The 21,993-nt window shown below is 33.3% G+C and overlaps 2 protein-coding genes across 3 annotated transcripts in view; one reads left to right on the forward strand and one right to left on the reverse strand.

Annotated features, from left to right (window-relative positions):
* The window catches only part of LOC106877636 (enolase 4), a 230,540-nt gene extending 229,939 nt beyond the window's left edge, over window positions 1–601 (reverse strand). The window contains exon 1 of one of the 2 annotated variants that reach the window (XM_089362469.1): window positions 448–601. The gene's annotated coding sequence lies outside the window, so the exon portion shown is untranslated. Of the gene's footprint in view, window positions 1–116; window positions 248–447 lie in introns of those variants that run through there. The other variant, XM_089362470.1, reaches the window with a different exon arrangement.
* On the forward strand, window positions 143–20,102 carry LOC106880654 (uncharacterized). Its single transcript, XM_014930698.3, has 6 exons — window positions 143–261; window positions 2,494–2,562; window positions 3,140–3,273; window positions 7,309–7,508; window positions 16,948–17,112; window positions 19,137–20,102. The coding sequence occupies exons 3-6, from the start codon at window positions 3,178–3,180 to the stop codon at window positions 19,930–19,932; spliced, it is 1,257 nt and encodes a 418-aa protein (XP_014786184.1). The 5' UTR covers window positions 143–261; window positions 2,494–2,562; window positions 3,140–3,177; the 3' UTR covers window positions 19,933–20,102.
* The last annotated feature ends 1,891 nt before the right edge of the window (window positions 20,103–21,993 follow it).

A 21,993-nucleotide genomic window follows, 5' to 3' on the forward strand; every position in this document is an offset into this window, starting at 1 on the left:
GTTTGTGTTTTCTATTCGAAAATTAAAAAAATTTTCCAAATATGTATATATGAATAAACAAACATTTTATATATTGTGTAAAATATGTAAATAACAATGAGTGTGCGTTGAATTACCGTCACAGATCCTTATGAAGATTGCATTTGAATTGTGGGTATTGCTAACGTTACTATGGCAACGTGCGTGGCAATGGTGATTTATGGAGAACTTTTCGTTGCATGAATATGTTATATTGTAGATATGAACAAGCGTAAACTTTCGGCAAGTATTATAAATCGATCTAATGTATATGAATTTCTTTCAGAAAATTCGAGTATTTATATTTTTACATATTTTGTTATTTTCATAAAGTCCGTTCGCTTCCTGGCAATAAAATAAGTGAAGAAATAAAAAATGAATCAAACAAGAAAGTTTTAAATATTTGTGTATGTTATAGTGCACAATTACCTGGGTCCGATCCCAGTCTTGTCAGTGAAATAGGGTAGACAGAAACAATAGAAGACCGTCTGATGCACTCGAGTTGTAATAGATGCCTAGCTTTGTCACACTGAATTTGTGGATGGCGTTGAGTGTTCGAATGCGTCTGTGGAAAATTCAGCCACTTACACCTGTTTTTCTTTTCTTTCTTTTTTTTTTAAATTCAGTGAGTGGGTATTCTATTGATTGAACGACTAGTATACTCGTTATCGAAACCAATGCGATGTCCATTTGTTCAAGACACCTGCTTCGTCGTTAAATGTGGCAGATCTATTTATCTCTTTGTTCGATGCTGTTTATTTTAATCTAAAAAGCATTAATAAAGCAAAATATTATATAAATAAGAATATTTATAAACATTCGCTTTTCCTTTCTCCGAATTTATTTACTTCCTAGACCAGTGGTTCCCAACTTTTTCACTACCAAGGACCCCGTTTATTCAAATGAGTTTTCCCACGGAACCCCAGTACTAACTTTACGGACCACAGGCTGGGAACCACTGTCCTAGACAACAATTAATTAAAAAAATCATTAAATCAATCTTAGGTAGGAAGTTTAACCCAAAGTCAGCGCTGATCAGAGGCATTCTAGCCATGACCATATCTCTTGTATATATCAAAGTTTATATTGGACATACCTACACAAGTGTCTCCCCCCCACTCGACTTTATTTCCTCATAATGTTCAGAAAAATTGATATTTTATTTTTTAATGAAATTTCTTTCAGATGGTATAAATTACGATTATATCGGAATTAAATGGGGGGAAAAAAATTAGTGGATGCGAACACTTACTGATACACATGTATGTGGGCAAGCCTACCATTTTGATTTTTTTGTTGTTGTTTGCTATTTTTTTTCACATTAAATTCCGACATATTCATAATCAAATCTGCACTTTCTGTAGAGAATTTGTGAAAATTTTCATTAAAAAATACACATTTTTCTGAAAGCTATGAGGAATCGAAGCCAGTAGGGTACACTTTTGTAAGTATGCCCTACATTGTACAATATGTCTTTTTCCTTTTTAAGATAATAGGGTGTGATTTAAGATACAATTGGCTGCGATTCTACCTGGTCAAGCAACCACGTAGAGCACCTTCGTTCAGAATTATAAGGTTTTTTTGTAACAGTGCATATGAAGCTTCAGATTTCCAGAAGATGCAAAATAGGAAGCTATGGCTTTCTGCTGTGTGTACCAAAAGCAAAAAAAAATGTTATTGTCTATCTGCTAGTGTAATGAGATGTAGCGTCAAAAGAACAATGAACCAATAATTAGGCTTCTCGTAATTTCTTAGACTCAAACCTTCAATTGGTGTCAAACCAGAACAACCTTCAAGCTGTAGGTTTCATAGGTATAGGTGTTTATAAGGAGACTTTTGTGACTTTTTTTTTTTTTTTTTTTGTGCAATGTGAAAGTTTTTCTCTCTTATAATAAACTTCAAACAGGAAGTGAGATAGAAAAACTATAAACTTTCATTAATTAAAAAAATATTTTCTGAATCCTAGGGAAAAAGTCATTTTTAATCCCTAAATCCAGGAATAAGCAAAATATCTTTAAACTACAATATGTGCCTTCTTGTGATTTGAGTGCTTTTATGACATAAGAACATCATGTCCCCACTGGATCTCTAGAAAAAACATGCAGTGCTAGGCTGAGACAGAGCTATAATATGAGTATGTTCATTAGTTTGGATCTGAGTTGAGCATTGCAGGGTTAGAACACCTCGGTTTCAACATTTTTAGATTTCCTTAGAATTTAAGTATTTGATCCATACCAGCATATTCTGGGACATATCAGTGTCAAACTGGACAAATTTTCTAATCAAGACACTATGAAAGATTCTTCAAATGAAGACTATCTCAACCAAACCAGGACATGTGGTAAGCCTACTGATACAACCTGAAAATATATGTGATTTCTGTGCTTTGAATGTCTTATTTGAATCTTCACATAATCCACATTATTTTAAATGTTATCTTGATATGTATTTTTTTTTTTTTTTTTTATTCCATAGGGTTCAGCTGCATATGGCAGTAGCCATGAAACCATTCACCAGCTCCCTTATGTTGACTGACATCCGAAGGTAAATGTGAACACATTCTCTATTACACAATAAATTTTAATCAAAGAAGGTTGCCATCTTCCTGCAAGAAGTAGAACCATTGGAACTGGTAAGGGGGATGTTATGAATTAAATCTTTCCTAAGAAGGCATTTGGTTTTGATGTTAATTCATCCGGATATAATGCTCTCTGCTAGAAGACACTAGTGGTGTAGGGTAGTGTTAAATATATATATATATATATATATATATATATATATGTAAAATATAGTACAATGTGTGTGTCTGTGTATATGGTTCTTCAGTTTGTTTTAGGTTATTCTAGAATATGGGGAAGTTTCTGGGTGGGGGTGCATTTTTGTATTTGCTTGACAACCAGTGTTGGTTAATTCATGTTCTGTAACCTAGCAGTTTGTCAAAAAGAGATCAATAGAACGGTACCAAGTTTAATGTAAGCTATGGGGCTGATTTGATCAACTGAACTTTTCAAGGTGATGCTTCAACATATCCACAATCTAATAACTAAAATAAGTAAAAGAATTATTGAATAAAAAACTATATCCTCTTTGATTAGATATTTTCTTTTAATTTTCATTTTAGATAATCATGGACTACTCTATATAGAACATGACAGCAAAATGTTACTTGATGACCAGTTCATCGCAGCAGCCCAAGGAGATGTTGAATGGTTAAAACATTGCCTTGATAAAAGTATTATTCAATATGACTGCGATGTAAGTTGGCAAATATATTCTGAATTTGATTGTTTTTTATTGAAAACAAAGTTGATTTACTCAAGCTTATGTATTAAAATATTGATTTTGGACATTGCTGTAAAGTCACAAATATTTGATGGAAATTTGTTATCAATTTAGTATTTCTTTGATAAACTAACAATGATGAAAAGCAAAATTGTTCTCAGTCAAATTTGAACTCAGAATGTTAAAGGATGCTAGTAAATACCATTATAAATTTCAAGTACAGTAACCCATTCCAAAACCCACTGCGATAGGTGAAAATCTGGGAAGTAGAAACAGTACTGTACTGTATATTTTTTTTATTATTTTCATAATTTGTATATATTTATTTTAATATAAATGCAAAACACCACAGAGCAAGCAATGTAACCTTAAATAATAAACCGCGATTGGTGAACCACAATAGGGTGAGAGATTACTGTATAGTACATTACTGTTTGTTACCCTGCAGTCCTTTTACTCTTAAAAATATGAATGCATAGTTATAGAGCATCTATAACTTAGTCAAACCTTCCAACCCATGCCAGTATGGAAAACAGACATTAAATGCTGATGATGATGATAGATAGGTAAAGCAGCAATGTAAGATGTTTGACTTCTGAAATCACTACTTCATGACAGAGTGTGCAATGTAGTTTTCACAACAGATTGAAGTATGGTTTTGAATCAAATGGTTTTCTCTATGCTATAAATCTATCAAAGTAGACCTGACTTAGATTATTCTGATGTCTGCACTCTTATAGCCCAGCTTCTGCCCAATTAACACGCTGTGTATATCTTCTACCCACACTATATTCTGCATTGACTTTCTACCCATACTGCTCTCTATATTTACCTTCTACCCATGCTACACTCTGTTTTAAACTTTCTATATTTACCTTCTATCCAAGCTGCTCTATGTTTGCCATCTGCCCACATCACTCTATATATTTACTTTTTAACCAAGCTACACTCTATATTAACCTTCTGCCCATATCACCCTCTATATTTACCTTCAGTCCAAGGTACACTTCATAGTTGCCAGACTACACTCTCTATTAATTTTTTTGCCCATGTTACTCTGTTTACCTTCTAACCAAACTACACTAAGTTTACCATCTGTCCACACCACTATATTTATTTTACAACCAAAATACACTACTCTGTATTGACCTTCTGCCCACATCACCCTCTATATTTACTGTCTACCCAAGCTACACTCTTCGTTTAACATTGTCAATTAAAAAGATAAAGCCGATGGATGCTAGTGGAGTGGCAGAAATGGTAAGCACTATGCTAAATGTCTTTTAGTGTTTTTGTTATACATTATAAATCCAAGCCATGTCAGTATCAGGAAAATAGTAACATACTGAGGGATCAATTCAGTGGATTAAATTTTAGTAAAACAATTTCACTAAATGATATAGAAGAACAGAATAGACTAAGTGGAGCAGGAACACACGAGACCGGAAAGTGTTGCTGAAGAGGTCACAGATGTGTGATGAAAGATTTCCAGACAAGGGACATGAGTTAAAATAAGAACAGTAATAAACGAGTGAAGAACAAATATATAGTGTGTGTGTTTATTTGGGAAAAAGAGAAAAAATAGACCATCCTGAAATACAATAATTTCACTAAAGTTTGGAATCATAGTTGTGGATGGAAGAATCAGCAGTGCAACAGACAAAGTGCCATGCAGTACTTAGCTACGTTCTGAATTCAAATGCCATCCATGCATTTCATCTTTCTAAGACGAGTAAAATAAGTCAGAAATTATTACCATGGATAGCAGAATCAAATGAACAACTGGCAAGTTTTGTTGTATTTATTATCTCCCTTCACTAATTACTTCGCTCAAACCCTGCCAATAAAAAATTAAATTCAAATGTAATTCAGAGATCCTTTTGATCAACTGGGTATCTCTTCCTCCAATATTTGTGCTCTTGTGCTAGATTGTCAGAGAAATCGGCTTTCAGTATTGTTCTTTACATTCTGAGTTCATATCCTATCAAGTTTATCTTTGCTTTTCATCCCTCCTGGGGTTGATAAAATAAGGTACCAACGAAGTGTGGTATTGATCAACCACTCTCCTGAAAATTGCTGGTTTTGTGCATAAATCAGAAACCATTTAGGGCCAAATGACTGGCAGAATCGGTGGAGCATTAGAAAAAACGTTTTGGATTATTTGTTCTGAATCTTTATATTCTGAGTTCAAATGCTGCCAAAACCAACTTTGCTTGTTACCCTTTCAGTACCATTCAAATATACTGGTATCAATAATATCAACTAGCTCTTCTCTTCAAACTGCTGGCCTTGTACCTAAATTAGAAATAATCATGATTACTATCTTCATCATCGTCATTACCATCATCATTATCATTATCATCATTAGGGTGGTGAGCTGGCAAACTTGTTAGCATGCCAGATGAAATGCTTAGCAGCATTTCGTCCATCTTCACATTCTGGATTCAAATTCCACCAAGGTTGACTTTGCCTTTCATCCTTTTTGGGGTTGATAAAATAAGTATCAATTGAGTACTGAAGTCGGTGCAGTCGACTTACCCCCTCCCTTGTGTCAATTTACCTCCTCCCTTGGCCTTATGTCAAAATTTGAAATCATCATCATCATCATCATCATCATCATCATTATTATTATTATTATTATTATTATTATTATTATTACTATTATTATTGAGTGAGAGAGCAGTGCATGCCCTCAAAGTGACACTAGGGTAAAATATATGAAGCTCAATATACCCATCATGACTACCCATCTGATAAGGGTACACCAGGCACATGCATCACAACCATATGTGTGCAACATGGTGATCTCATATCAAGATAAACAGCACATGACCTCGCAAGTGGGACCCAGTTAGAATTTTCTTCAGGTTGAATAGCCCATTCCGCTCAAAAAGTCCCTGAATAAGATTTGTTTAAGGATGTTGAGCAAAACACCCATGTTTCCAAAGGTGAATTATTCAAACCCCTAAGAATTCCTCTCAACACATGGCTATGATGCTCCCCCACTACTTCTGCTCATGATCAGAGATGCACATATCGTCAGCCACCAAGGGACATGCTCAACTGGTTAAGGTCAAGCAACTGACAAGCAAATCTGTGGTATTAAGCAGAATATTTGCTGTAGCCCATCTTTTATACCAAGACAAAACAATGTACATGATGACACTTCCAATCAATTAAGATCAGAAGCCATGAGAGCCACTGCCTGGCAGCAAGCTGGCAGAAATGTTACCATGCCAGACGAAATTTAGCAGCATTTCTTCTGACTCTACATTTTGAGTTCAAATTTCGCCAAGGTCAACTCTGCCTTTCATCCCTTTGGGATTGGTAAAATAAGTAGCAGTCAAGTACTAGGGTTGATGTAATTAACTTACCCCATCCTCTAAAATTTCAGGCCATTACTATTAAGGCAGTGAGCTGGAGAATTGTTAGCAAGACAAAATGCTTTGCAGAAGTTCTTCTGGTTCTTTAAATTAGGAGTTCAGATCCCATCAAAGTTAACTTTGCCTAACATCCTTTCAGGTTGATAAAATAAGTTCCAGTTGAAAACTAGGGTCAATGCAATCTATTTACACTTGCCCTAATATGCGGGCCTTGTGCCAAAATTTGAAAATGTTATTGTTGTTGTTATCATTATTGTTGCTGTTGTTATTGAGTTGGCAGGATCGTCAGCACACCAGACAAAACACTGCTAAGCATTTTGTATGTCTTTACATTCTAAGTTCAAATTCCACCAAGGTTGACTTTGCCTTTCATCCTTTCAGAGCTAATGAAATAAGTACCAGTTAAGCACTGGGGTCGATGTAATCAACTAGTCTTCTTACCCTCCCAGATTTCAGGCTTTGTGCCTATAACAGAATGTTGTTGTTTTTGTTGTTGACAAAAGAGTTGTTTATAGCAAAAGTAGCACAGTGGTAGGAAAACACTACTTGTGATATATTGAGTTATGTCCCTTTTACATTCAGAGTTCAATGTACTTCAGATTACTTTTTGCGATTTTATTTCTAGGGTTTCACTCCAGTACACATAGCAGCTTTCCATGGACAGCTTAAATGTTTAGAATACCTAATTGAGCAATATGGTTGCAATGTTGATGTTCTATCAATTACTGACTGGACACCTCTTCTTGCTGCAGTCAACGATTCAAATGCAAAGAAGTCTATGGACTGTTTCAAATACTTACTGGAAAGAGGAGCAGACATTTCAATGTTAGTTTTCACTTTATTTATTTATTTATTTAGATGTTTAATCTTTGAGAACAGAGCATGAAGTATATTGATGGGACCTCTAATACATTTCCTTCTTTTTTCAACTAATTTTTTTTTTATTTCAGTAAAGAAATTACTAAAACTTTCATAAATGAATTTTTAAAAATAATAAAATACAAACTTGATTTTAAAAATCTATTTAAATATTTAAATATTCAAGATTAATCATCTTTGATTAATCATATTTGAAACATACATCTCATGGAATTTAAATTTAAATTGTTCAAAAATTATTCTTAATCATGTGGATTTTAAATGATGGTATAAATTTAAAAAGTAAGTATTGTTTTGAATTAGAGAAAACAGAATTTAAAAAAGATATAAATTTAAAGTATCTAACTAATGAAAAAGAAATTTTAATCTAAAATATATATCTTTTTATGTCATATTTTCACTAATCTAGACATTGTGCTTATCTTATGTTTTGTTATAACACAATTTATTCTGATAAAACATTTGTGTTAAAAATGAAATTATAGAAACCCTAGTCAACAAAATAGATAATGAAATCCATTTTCAAAAATAACCCTGTCTTTTTTATGAAATCTAGATCTAAGAAAAAGCTGTGAGTTCCTGAAAGCCTTTCTGGTTGGTATCAGTCTTCAATTAGTGTCTCAGTAAAACCATTTCTAGCACTTCTCCTGCACAGTACACCATAGATTACTTAGTTTGGCATGCTTTTCATATGGCATTACATGAAAGTTTATGCTCTCACTCACCATTACAATTTGGTTCAGTAGAGTTGAAATTTTGTGGTAATCTAACTTTGACACGTATTTATTCCACACTTAATGAAATTAATAGTGTGTGTGTGTGCATGTGTAATTTAAAATAAATTGCATGACAAATAACACTGTGTAACACAAATTTTGTCCTCGGGTAGCAACTGTTATTTCCTATTTGCTTACCCCTAAAAAGAATGAAAAATGGCTAATATTTCCTTCAAACTTTGCTTTTCTTATATTTATTCATACCCTCAAAGAATCCCTCTTAGTACATGGCTACAATGCTTCCCCACTACTCCTATTCATGATCAGAGATGCACATATTGTCAGCCACTAAGGGAAACGCTCAAGTGGTTAAGGTCAAGCAATTAACAAGCAAATCTGTGGTTGAGCAGCATGTTTACTATAACAATATTTCTGCTTCAGCAACTTGGTGCTGAATCTGTTTGAAACGTAATGGAAAATAGGTTAGTTTCAAAACATTGATGTCCAGGTGGCAAAAACAAGGTTTGGAGGGGATAGTAGTCCATTCCTTTGATTTCTGAATAGAAGCAAATAGGAAATAACACTTACTGACCAAAGAAAAAAAAAATAATAATTTTGTTACACAGTGTAATCATTATTTAAAAGTCCAAGTGTATTTCCATATGACTGAACAGAAACTGTGAGGAGGACTCATATTGTAGTCCACAGTTGGCTTTGGCTCAGAAAACATAGAAAACAAAATAAAACAGGAGAGATTGTTCATAAAATATTTAGTTACACCACCTTACACACATTTCATTAACAAAGAATGGTTATCAGTTATGTAAATACTGATTCAATATTAGCAAAATTATCACTGATCCAGTAAAATTACGCATGAAAGCTACAGATCTCTGAAGAGATGAAAATTCAATTTGAACTTATACTTAACATTATATAACTGGTGATCATTCGTTGTTAATAAGATATATGTAAGATGGTGTAATTAAATATTTTATAATCAATTTTTCCTATGCTTTTAACAGTTGTATGTATGTAAGTTAAATTCAAATTATGATGATGTGAGTTCGTGTCTCATGGCTGACCACTGACACATTTTTCTGCAAAATATGGGTAGTTTATCCTGTTCATGCTATATTATTAGCATTATCCTGCATTTGAGAATAAAATTATTTCCATATGTATGTATGTTTATATATTTATGTAGTGTGATTTAAAATAACTCACATGTCAAAGCAGACCTTGCTAGTATTGGTGCCATGTAAAAAGCACCTAGCCCACTCTCTAAAGTGGTTGGCATTAGGAAGGCCATCCAACTGTAAAAATCATGCAAAAACAGACCTTGCAAGTGCTGGTGCCATGTCAAAGTCACCCAGTCCACTCTGTAAAGTGGTAGGTGTTAGGAAGGGTATCCATCTGTAAAAACTATGCTAAAACAGACAGAACAAACAGTGGAGCTTGGAGCAGTCTTCTGGCTTGCCAGGTCCTGTCAATCCATCCAAAACAATTACAAAGAATATGGAAATTGGTACATCTTCAAATTTTTCTTTTAATTTAATAGTTAAATATTTCAGCATAATTAGTTAGTCAAAATGACCAACATGTTTTTCTGCTGCATAGAGTATGTGCAGTTGTATTCTTTTGTGCACCTTCATTCAGTTTCTTTCCACAAGTGTGATTCAAAGCAAACTGACTTTATTTATGCATGGCTATTTGTGTGTGTGTGTGTGTATGTGAAACTATAATTTTTTGTGTGTGCATGTGTGTATCAAATAAGAAAAAAAGAAATACAAAATTACTGAGTCAGTTTTATTTTTCAGTAATGGCTTGATAAACTTGATTATGTGAAGCTTGATAGAGGTCAAATTTATTGACTTATTCACTGCTCACCAACATTTGCACTTTTCATCATTAAGTTTTTGTTCACCTCATCTTTGCATGTATGTAGTAATTGTTTCTTATCATAATGTCAGCCATTTTTCTCACAGAAAATATTTATCATACAGGGTTGACCAAGCAGTTGCTAGCTTCTGTGACCCAAACAAAATCAGAAAAGTCTAAGTTACAGACATTCACTGCAGTGCAAAATGTGCATCTAAAAGCTTTGACCCACAGTTTCAAAACAATAAGTGTTGTAAAGAATAAAAAGTTTAGAATGGTACAACAATGCACTATAAAACAAAAAAATGGACTATATACCTGTTGTAATTTGGTTATCTATAGTCCGATGATATTTTGGAATTACAATTCCTTCTTCATATCTTCTTAGCTGAGAGACTCCAGCTTAGAAGATCTGAAGAAGGAATTGTAATTCTGAAATATCATTGGACTATAAATAACCAAATTACAACAGGTATATAGTCCATTTTTTGTTTTATAGTGCATTGTTGTACCATTCTAAACTTTTTATTCTTTACAAACAATACACAATGCTTCAAGCGAACTACAATACTCTCCAATAAGTGTGGTCCATTTCATTATACTGCTATTGCTTGTTTCATTGACTTCCATGGAGTCAGTGGCAACTTGGTGTGTTCATCTACCAGCCCAGGCTCCGCTGTTCATCAGGCTAAGAAAAGCAAACTGTCTGGCAGGTTAAGCATTGAGCCTGTGGCAGTGGAGATCTCCAGCATTCTTGGCCCAGAGACAATATATATTCCTGTTTGCCGCTATCAAGGCAGAGATGACTATCTGCAAGTGTGAACCCCCATGAGTCATAGTAGCGGTTCCAGTGCATCTCCCTTGCCCTCTTCCAGGTCAACACCTTTTCCATTTTGTCTACTGGGGCCATGAAGTGGTCTGAATTATATGAAATTGTACATTCCACTCCTTAATATAAAGTTACCCCATGTAAATTGCTCTCACTAGAAATAATTATAAGATAAATAGCAAATGAATTATGGCAAGATTTGAACACCTTAGCTATGAATTATACAGTTTACTTTAACACAAGCCATTCTCATATCTTTAAATCCTGCATGTTTATTTAGAACCGCTTCTTTTGTGTTGGACATAATGTCTGAAATGCAAACAATTTAGAAGAATGTGTAGTGCTAGCACCTAAGAGAACAGGATTTCATTTGAAATAGGATTCAGCTTCTATATTAATAGATAAGCAATTTACATAAAGATGCCTTGAAAACGTATCTGTTTCAAGTAGCATGACATGTAGTTTCACTCCAACCTCTTTTACAATAATTTCTTTTATAATTAAGCTTTATATATTGCTTTATTTATTCTATACACATTCTATTTCATTCTACAAATGTTTGTCTGTCACACACATAAACTTGATACAATTTTTTTGTCTTTATATTGTTAAATTGTATTGCTTTTTATAAAAGATGATTGCTCAACACCTGACTTAGTGAAAACCAACAGATATATTATAATCCTTTGTCATGTAGAATGCTTGGGTGGTCAGCATTGGAATGCTTTGCCTTGTTTTATCAGACCTTTTCTTTTTTAAGTTTGATCTGGGTTTGAACAACAACAACAAAAAAAAAACAAATAAATAAATAAAACACAGCCTTGTCTATCACTGCTACAGTTTCTATCAGATTCTTCAGTCATAATAAGAAGAATAAACACAACCTACCCTTGCCTTCACTCTGTACATACTCTGCAGAGTGTTTGGTGTTAGAAAGGGCACCCAGCCATAAAATCCCTGCCAAAACAGACAAAGTAGTCTCGGGTAGATTTTCTACCTGGCCAGCCCCTGTCAACCATCCTACCCATGTATGCATGGAAGATGGAAGATGGACATTAAATGGTGATGATAACTCTCTAGAAAGTGACTCAATAGGTGAAATGTGCTTGTATGGCTACATTGTTGAAATGAATGGTTATGTTAGTTGGATCCTCATTATTGCAACCATCAGTGTTGCTCAAATATGAAGATGATGTTGGATGTCTTGTTTGATTAGAAGGGTATTGTTCATGATGGGTTTGTCCAACATAATCAAACGATCAATAAAGTGTTTTACTTGGCTGTCCTCGGGTATTTGAGAGAAATAATGCTGAGAAAGAGGTCTGTGGCTTCAACTAGCATAATCTGGATATTGCACCATGATAATGCACCTACTCATGTGATAAACATATGTATCGTTTATGGTAAAGTATGCGACAAGTTTTGTTAACCTTCTGTCTTAATTCTGGATTTGGCCCCTGTAGATATTTTTGGTTTCCAAAGATGAAATTCCACCTGACAGGTCACCAGTTTCAGCAAATAGTAAACTTCAAAGAAAGTTTGCTTCAAAAACGGTACACTACTCATGAAAATGTATTTGAGGATGCATTCCATAACTAGAAAAAATGTTGGAATCAGTATCAAGAATGGAGGGAACTATTTTGAAGGAGACCAGTTTGATAAAATTCTATGTAAAGCAATACACCTGTTCTTTGAAAAGTTTGGTTTTTGTTTAGACGTATCTTATACACATTTATGTTCTTACTTCCATACAAGCCTTGCACCCTCACAAGATAAATCAATATTCCTGAAGAGTATGGCAGCAAGCTGGCAGAATCGTTAACACATTGGGCAAAATGCTTAGCAGCATTTGGTCTTCTTTAGAATCAGAATTCAAATTCTTCCAATGTTGACTTTGCCTTTCATCCTTTTGGGATCGATAAAATAAGTACTAGTTAAGGACTGGGGGGGGGGGGAGGCTCAATGTTATCGACTTATCCCTCCCCTAAAATTGCTGACCTTGTGCCAAAATTTGAAACCAATATTCCTGAAGAGTCAAATTTATTACTAATTTGTTAGGTTTTCTTATACATATAGCTTCTAGCTGTTCCTACCCCTTTTGTATATTGGTAGATTCTGTTACCACAGTACTCCAAATCCCTGAAGAATGCATTTATTGCTTTCAAAACATATATCCAATCCTTTTCTTTTAATTCATTTTTATTTTTTTAATTTGGCATCCATGCATACTGAAATATATATTTATATTTTTAAGTGCAAATTCGTACAAACATAAACACACACACACTCACACAACTATATAAATGAAATACATAATGTATTTGCACTTCAAGATAATTTCTTTCTTTCCCATAACTATAAATATTTTCCTTTCTGGAAGGAAGAAAATTCATCTAATATAATAACCCTGTTTAGTAATAACAGGAATGACATTTACGAAAAGCAAGCAGGCAGCAAGATAGAAAAAGAAAAGAGAAAAGAATGCTTACTACTGTAATATAATCAAGAATTTTATTTTATTTTTGTTTTGGTATGTTTTTTTCCCCATGTTTTTAGTGATGGGACATTTGTGATTTATAGCTTGTTGCATTCTTGATTAGTTTCACTATCAGCACTAACACTTGTGGGCAGGTATGTTTCAGTTGCCCAAAAAGATACTTTGTAACTTGTGTTTAGTTTGATTGCTATCAGGTAAAAAAGAAACAGCAGTTTAATGTTTATCTTCTCACTAAATGCATTAACCTAAAGAACTATAAAGCAATCTCTTGTAAGACATTACCACATAGCTCTAACTTCAATATATCCATAAAATATTATTCAGAGATTATCAAAAAAGTATTCCTTTTCCAAATATCCTGGCTCATAAAAAATAAAGTAAAATAAAACAGGAAAAAACCTGTTTTTTAATCTACAAAAATATTATTTCGGGATGGTCATATTTTTGCCAACTAAAGACACACACCATAAACTTGGTCTTCACTTCAGCTTTATTATTATAACTATTTTAGTGTTCTTTGTCTAAGCTCTTTCATCACACATCCTGTGACTTCTTCAATTATTTTTTATCCCATGTGTCTCCTCTTGTTCTGTTTAGTCCATTATTTCAATTCATCTGTTTATGAGTTGTGTAATAACTTATAATCCTTTGGTTTGTGGAGGAACAAGTGAAGACTTCTTTTGGTATGTAAAATATCTAGTAATATGTCTAGAGTAAGTCAGCTTGGTGGAGCCCATCTTTAGTGAAACTGCCCAAAGAGTTAAACTCATAATTAAAGACTAAGGAAACTCTTGTCAAATTTGCTTTGCTTCTACTGAGGTTTCAAGCAGAATGATTTCTATCTGGTGACACCTGTTTGCATCTCAGTGAACTGGACCATTTGTGGATTAGACATCTTGACTAGTGGCAGGGCACCAACTACTGACCCTTCAGTTGGTGGTTAAGCAATCATATAAAGGCTCCTTCTTTTGCTTCTCATTCATAAATTAAGAAGACTGTTTGCTGAATTACAATGAACTTTTAGGCTAGTGGCCAGTTTTAGCTTCCAAAGCATCAATTGCTATGCAAATATTTCCCCTGTTGGAGAAAATTACAAATACTCCGGTCTTGAAACAGTACAAAAAAGCAAACAGAAAGAAAAAAATGTTAACAGAGAAAAAAATATATAAATAAGCAAAAACAAATAAACTAATATCAAATTGAACTACTATCAAATTGCTCCTAATGAAAAAGAAAATAAACAAAAGAAGTGTTTCCCTGTCTCTCCTGGTATAAAAAATACTGGCTTCTTGCATTTTTTTTTCAGGGTTCAAACAGCGAGACTAACTTTTTAACTTTATTAACAACACAAAGAAAAATATTACTCATTTTAGGCAGAGGATAAAAATATGTTAACATAGGATGTTGGGACAGATAAAAATTAATGATGCATGTGGAGATTTATGGATAGATCATACTCCAGGTGGATGCTATCTGGAAATGAGAAACTTGAAACTCCTACAAAAACTAGTTATCATTTTTCAAAATACTTTTGTAAAGCACTTGTAGGCTTGTCTGTGTGTGTGTTGTGTGTGTGTGCTTTGTGGATATGTGTAGCAGTATAAATATATGCATACATACTAACTCATATGTGCTTATGACTGTAAATGTACACACTCATTCATATATATATATATATATATATATATATATATATATACATGCACACACACAGATATATGTACATATATATGTATATATCTGTGTGTGTATGTGTGTATATATATATATATATATATATATATATATATATATATATATATACACACACACACAGATATATTAATACATACATATCTATCTATATACAGATATATACACACAGACATACATATATTTATACCTATAGAATACATCAGAAGAATGTTATTTATACCTATATATTCCTTGGATAATGGAACTGCAACTATAACATCTTTATACATTTTTATTTTTATTTCTATATTCAATTTCCTTTTTCCCTATGTACTCCTTATTTGTTTCTTTTCCAAAATAACTCCTCATATTGAACTCTAATATCTCCCTCTATTTAACCATCTCACATCGTTTCTGAAAAAATGATGTCCCTAATATCCCAGAAACAGCTGTAAGACTAACTTTCTCTTTATAAATGTCCTGAAAATTCCACACAGTTTTAGCTTAGTTCTCTCATCTTATTTAACATATATATATATATATTAATGAGGAAGGCCAGTTTATGGGATTACCCTGGGTTTCCCATCCATAAAGGGTTTAGCTTTACGGTGTTATCATCAGACCCCAAAACCTGTTGGCCTGTGCACTCAAATACATACACACATACACACAGATACATACACACATATATGTTATATATATTGTTGATGTCATAAGAATTTATCAACTGTCAAGAGAGCATGGAATAATTCTTTGGCTCTCTATAAACAAAACCTTAAAAGATTTGGGGTTGAAAAACCCTTTGGATAGTAAAAATCAAATGCTTCCAGTGGATTCAAACTCACATCTCCTGTAGACATGACATATTTAAAAAAGCTATTAGAGAGATTTCCTGATACAGTTCCACTATTCATAAAAAGATTTTCTTTAACCAAAAATTATTAGTTATATAACAAAAAAATCTTTAAAAAAATGACACTATCTTTTGGAAGGGAGTTTTTGTATTCTGTGAGCAGTTTCATTGTTTACAGCTTTTCAAATGTTTTATGGGTAATCTGTATAGAGGAAATTGTTTTTAGTAGAAGTTTTGACTATTTCTAGTTTAGTTTTGGATTTAGAATTCTTATAAAGCATTCTTTTGCCTTTCAGAGTTGGTAATTTTCTTCTTTTATTTTGAAAATGGGAATATTTTGAATTTTCCATTTGTACAAATGTGTAAATGAAACATTTATAAGAGATAAATCTTAAATTTGTTGCTTATGTACCCTAACCCAATCTATTAATTTATATCCTGTTTGACCAACGTAATTTCCATCAAATTATGAGCATGTGCAATTCATATTCTCTCTCTCTCAAACACACACACACACGCACATTGTTTTTCATTGACCCCTTCACAGCCTCCCTACCAGGAATACTTTCACTATATTCACACTCTGCTCTCCTCCACTACCTCTCTTGTACCCTCCAGCCTCTCTTTTCTGCCCTGCTCTTGCTACACTCACAATTCCTCCACCCTCTGTGACTTTTTTATCTCGTATTGTCTCCCTCTGCTAATTGAATATCATCCCTTGATCTTTGGCCCTCCTCCTACAACTCTGCACTTCATTTTCTTCAAGTCTTGCCCATCCATCTCTCACCTCTCTCTCCTTCATCTTTTCTTTCTTATATTTTCCTATGTAATGTGGGATTGAACTCAGAACCAGTTGGTTGCAAAGCAAACTTTTTAACCCCACTGTCATGCTTGCATCTTTATGTAAAGTAATTTTTTTTCTTCCCTTGTTTCAGTTCAAATAAAGACGGCACTACAGCACTTCACAGAGCTGCGCAAAAAAATCATGTGGAAATTTTGAAATATCTTTTAGGATTAGGTGCAAAACTCCATTGCAAGGACAAAGATGGTTATACTCCTGCAGATCTGGCCAAAATATTAGCCAACAAGGAATGTTCAAGGTAAGACAACAAGACAGCATTAGTTTGGTTATTATATTGGTCCATTATTTTATAAATTTAGTCCATGATACAACTGAAGTGTGATAGAAATACAGTTGATAAGCTGTTTGAAAATGAAAATTATTATTTGCCAGTTGTTGTCCCTTGTTAGAAACTCATATAATAATCATTTCTTTTGACTAGAAAGAAAACCAATTATCATAGTGAAGGGTGAAAGTGAGTTGGATAATTCTCAAAATACAACTGATACTCATTTTAAAACAAACTCTAAGAAGCAACATTGAATGCAGAGGGAATTTGATGTCAAAATGTGTAAGGATGACATTTCTGCCAGCACAGTTTCCTATACTAAGTACAGTAATGATATATTTTGACATAGTATAAAGCCAATTTTATGTTGGAGTGAGGATATAATCATCAGTTCATATAACTGATACCGAAACCTTTTTTTTTAATCAACCAATTTATTATTCATCTAGCAAAGATTAATTCCCTCTACCAACTTTAATTTTTCTTAAGACAAGTCAGCTAGAGCTATGTACCTTACAATGGCTGATGTGTGAAAGTCAAATATTTGCATATGTAGAAAGTTAGTTTAACTTTGGTTAACAGTTTAGTTTATAACAAAGAAACACTGAGTCTAGAAGCATTGTTTTCTCTCAGAACACACGTAAAAAAAGTGTATTTTTCCAAGAGTAGAAAGAAACTTGTTTATAACTTTGGAAAATTAATTTCATTTTATAAATTTTATAGTGTGGATATGGCTGTGTGGTTGAAGTTTGCTTCCAAACTAAATGGCTTCAGACTCAGTTCCACTGTGTGGTACTTTGTTTTCTGCTATAGTACACACATACATACATACACACACACACATGGGTGGGGGTCTCCTTGCCTTAAATTGCATGATAGTTGTAAAATGATTCTCACTGTCATACAAGCAGTGTCTTTCCTTTTCAGTGTTCTACAAAAACATGTATTATCTTGCTTGGGAAAAGGTGAGGGTTAGTGACAGGAAGGGCATCCAGTTGTAGAAAATCTGCCTCAGTAAACTCTGTCTGACCCATACAAGCATGGAAAAGTGGACATTATATCTGATGCAAGTGATGATGATGATGGTGATTATAAGTGATTCCATATCAGTAAATTGGTTGATGCATGCAAGAGTAAAAAAGACTGCACTGATATATATAAGTTATACAAATGAATGATTCCTGAGGAGTTAAGTGTTGTGTGTTGATTGGTGAAGAAATCATAGTGAAATGTAAAGCAAGGAAAATTTTGGATCAAGTAATTTGATTATATCTAATTATATCTGAGAACATTGATACTTTTATAGGTGAAATAAAACGGTCAAAAGTTCTATATTTAAGAGATGAGGAATTATGTACATTATTTACATTTGACGGATATTTGTCCTCATCTTGTTTGTAGTTAACACGTTTCGGCTGATATACCCTCCAGCCTTCGTCAGGTGTCTTGGGGAAATTTCGAACCTAGGTTCTCATTCCTAAGGTATTTTTTCAATGTTATTATTGTTATTATTATTCTGGTCACTGCTTGGAATCAAACTCGGAATCTTGGGGTTAGTAGCCCGCGTTCTTAACCACTACGCCACAGACATATGGCGTAGTGGTTAAAAGCACGGGCTACTAATCCCAAGATTCAGAGTTTAATTCCAGGCACTGACCTGAATAATAATAATAATAATAATCATTATTATTATTATAACATCGAAAAATACCTTAGGAATGAGAACCCAAGTTCGAAATTTCCCCAAGACACCTGATGAAGGTTGGAAGGTATATCCAAATATCTGTGTCACACCATTTGTAAGTCCTGTTTCATTTTGCACTTGCTCATCACCTTATCACATTTTCTCAACTATCATGCTCCATTCATTTACAGTGTAATTGTCTCTCTCTCTCTCTCTCTGGACTTTGGATCAATATGTTAACAGTCACTTTATCTCTCAATGCATAAACTTACATTTTCTAAAGAAATATATAAAACAAATTTGTTTCTAGGATTCTAGAAGCTGCAAAGTGGCATGAAAATAAGAAATATCTTGCCAAACAAATGAACCAACTCAGTATCATAAAATACCAGATTATTCATGGTCAAAAAAGATACACTCATATATACAATGAAAAAGATCCTACATTGGGTTTAAAAGCAGATGTCTTGAAAATGAATGAAACAGAAAGACAAAAATCAGAAAATGAAACTCAGGCTAAACCCAGTAAAAAAACAAGTAAGAAACCAGTGAAATATAGCAAATCAACTGTGAAAAAAAAGCGAAATGCTCCAGCTTCATATAAATGGAATTATGAGAAATTTACAGACAAAGGAGCATTTCAAAAATACGTTCCTAATCTAAAAGATGAATACCCAAGAGATTTCTATACACAAATGCCAAAAGTTCCTGGAGCCAATAAATATTATGATGGCAAACATAAAGATATATCTGAAATACCTGAGAACTTACTTGAATATCTTGATATGGAATTTGATATACCTAACTTACCTAATGAAATTATTGCCAAGGCTTTAGCAAAAGATTCATCTTTATATGATCGTCCTATTGTCTTCAACTGTAAAAGTGTTCTTGATGTTCAAACAAAATTACAACCAAAAGACAACAAAAATTTAAAACATGAAGTCGGTCTTCACCTTTCCAATGACTGTTCATCATATTCATTTATAAATGCCTTACAACCAGAGACTAAAATGCATCTTGAGGAATCACTTGGTGATAAAATAATTAAAACTCCTTTGAAGAAAAGAAGTAAAACTTCAACAAAGCCAAAAAAAACTTTTTAAATCATGTTTACAAATATAATTTCTGACAAATTGTGATAAAACTATCTGAAAACTATTTTTATGAACTTTGGGAAGAATGGTGCTTTATTAACTTTACACAAACAATTATAAATATGTTTTTTAAAATTAGCTTAAAATTTAAGAAATAAATATTTTGGTTAATGAGAAAATCCTTTTGTTTTAATCCTTTCTTTTTTAGCTTATCTGATTAATTCAGGAGCATATTTGTTGATTTTCATATACAAAGGGGTGCTGAAAAGTTCCTTTGGGTAAAATAAAATACAGGAGGATCAGTTAAATATGATTTCATTCAACATATTCCCCTCTCAGATTCACACCCTTATGGTGGCAGTCCTTCTGTTTTTGTAAACCCTGTAAGAGAACTTGGAAGGTTGGACCTCCAGCCAGGCCTTTCGCGATACCCTTAAAGCCAAGAACTTTTCAGTACCCCCTCTTATCTCCCACATGCTTGCTTATTCTTATCTAACTGGAAAATTACTCTGAATCTCAAGATTTATCACTTCTGCGAAACACTGTCAAACCAACAAGGAAGCTTCTGTGTGGTCATAAATATTGCAAGAAATAACAGCCAATTCTTCCTTAACACTTTTGTTACCATATTTCTGTTGAAATACACTGCCTTTATCTAATAGTATAAAAGAGAAGTGGATCTCCATTTTTCTGTCCATTATATCTATAAAAGGGAGGGAAAGAAGGAGAAAAAGTTGTTGAGAGAGAAATACAGTGAGAAGGAGTGTGTATAAAAGATAGATTGGTAGATAGGTAGTGTTGTCACCATAGTAACTAACAAATTTTGATTTTAAATTCAGGAAGTTTTGAGAGTAAGCCTGTCAACATAATACAACGCACTTCCAAAAAAAAAAAAAAAGACTATGTTTATATATATATAATACATATAGTTTTTTTTTGTTGTTGTTTGTGTTTTTCTTTCTTTCAACATATGAATAATAGAACACACACTTAAAAAAAAGAGCAAGAGAAAGTAAGTGTGTGAGAGAGAGAGAAAGAGAGAGATAGAGATAATTACTATGGTGACAAAACTACCTAGCTAACAAGTTTTGATTAAAAATGCAGGAATTCTAAGTGCAAGTCTGTCAACACAACACAACAGAGACTTCAATAAAAGGGTGTGTGTGTGTGTGTGTGTACATATATATATATAATTTTATTTTTTGTTGTTTGTGTGCATGTGTTTTCTTCTATATCTTTCAACATATCAACACAACACAGACTTTAAAAAAAGACTTTCACTTAGAATAATTTATGAAGGTACTTGCATGATCAACAAATATTTTTACCAGTAGCATATACTACAGAAAATGACAGTGTCAATTAATTTTGAAAATAATGAAGAATTTAGTAAAATAATTGTCATTATTAAACTGGTATTTGGAACATAAATTTACATGAAATTTTGATGAAAAGTCATTAACTTAGATCACTTCAAAGTAGGAAGTTTATATCATAGAACCAGAGGCAGTGTCAGGAAGGTTGGTATCAAAAGGATTAAAGCACACCCTACCACCTTGTAAAGGTTGAGACTGAGAGGATAATGTAGTTCTATATTCATAATGCCTGGGATATAAAAGCACCTGTACCAGTGACACATAAAAAGTACCCTTTACACTCTTGGAGTGATTGGCATTACGAAGGGCATCCAGCTGTAGAAACCATGCTAAATCAGACTGGAACCTAGTGCAGTTCTCTGGCTTACCAGTTCCAGTCAAGCTGTCTAACCCATGCCAGCATGGAAAGCAAACACTAAATGATGATGATGATGATACACACATACATAGTTTTGAGATTATATATAATGTTAGTATTTAATTTGGCCATCTTCCTGGGTGCTTCAATGATTTCACATGAGTTAATTTTTGTCAATATTTGTCATTCCACTCTCCTGAAGCAAGTTGTCCACATAGGTGAGATGTTTTCTTCCCCTGTTGATTCTTCCTTCAACTGACAGCCAGAAGACCAACTGACACAGGTTTTTCTGGGTGCTTGATGCAATGACTAGCAAATATATATATACATCGCATG

The sequence above is a fragment of the Octopus bimaculoides genome, chromosome 14, assembly GCF_046866305.1.
Source record: "Octopus bimaculoides isolate indiv1 chromosome 14, ASM4686630v1, whole genome shotgun sequence".
In the NCBI taxonomy this organism is placed as follows: Eukaryota; Metazoa; Mollusca; class Cephalopoda; order Octopoda; family Octopodidae; genus Octopus; species Octopus bimaculoides.

Bases quoted from the DNA above. Each gene is read 5' to 3' on its own strand.
- LOC106880654 (XM_014930698.3), top strand. From the start codon at position 3,178: ATGTTACTTGATGACCAGTTCATCGCAGCAGCCCAAGGAGATGTTGAA. The intron at 3,274-7,308 runs GTAAGTTGGCAA...TTTTATTTCTAG, and splicing joins TTATTCAATATGACTGCGAT to GGTTTCACTCCAGTACACAT. The intron at 7,509-16,947 runs GTTAGTTTTCAC...CCCTTGTTTCAG, and splicing joins AGAGGAGCAGACATTTCAAT to TTCAAATAAAGACGGCACTA.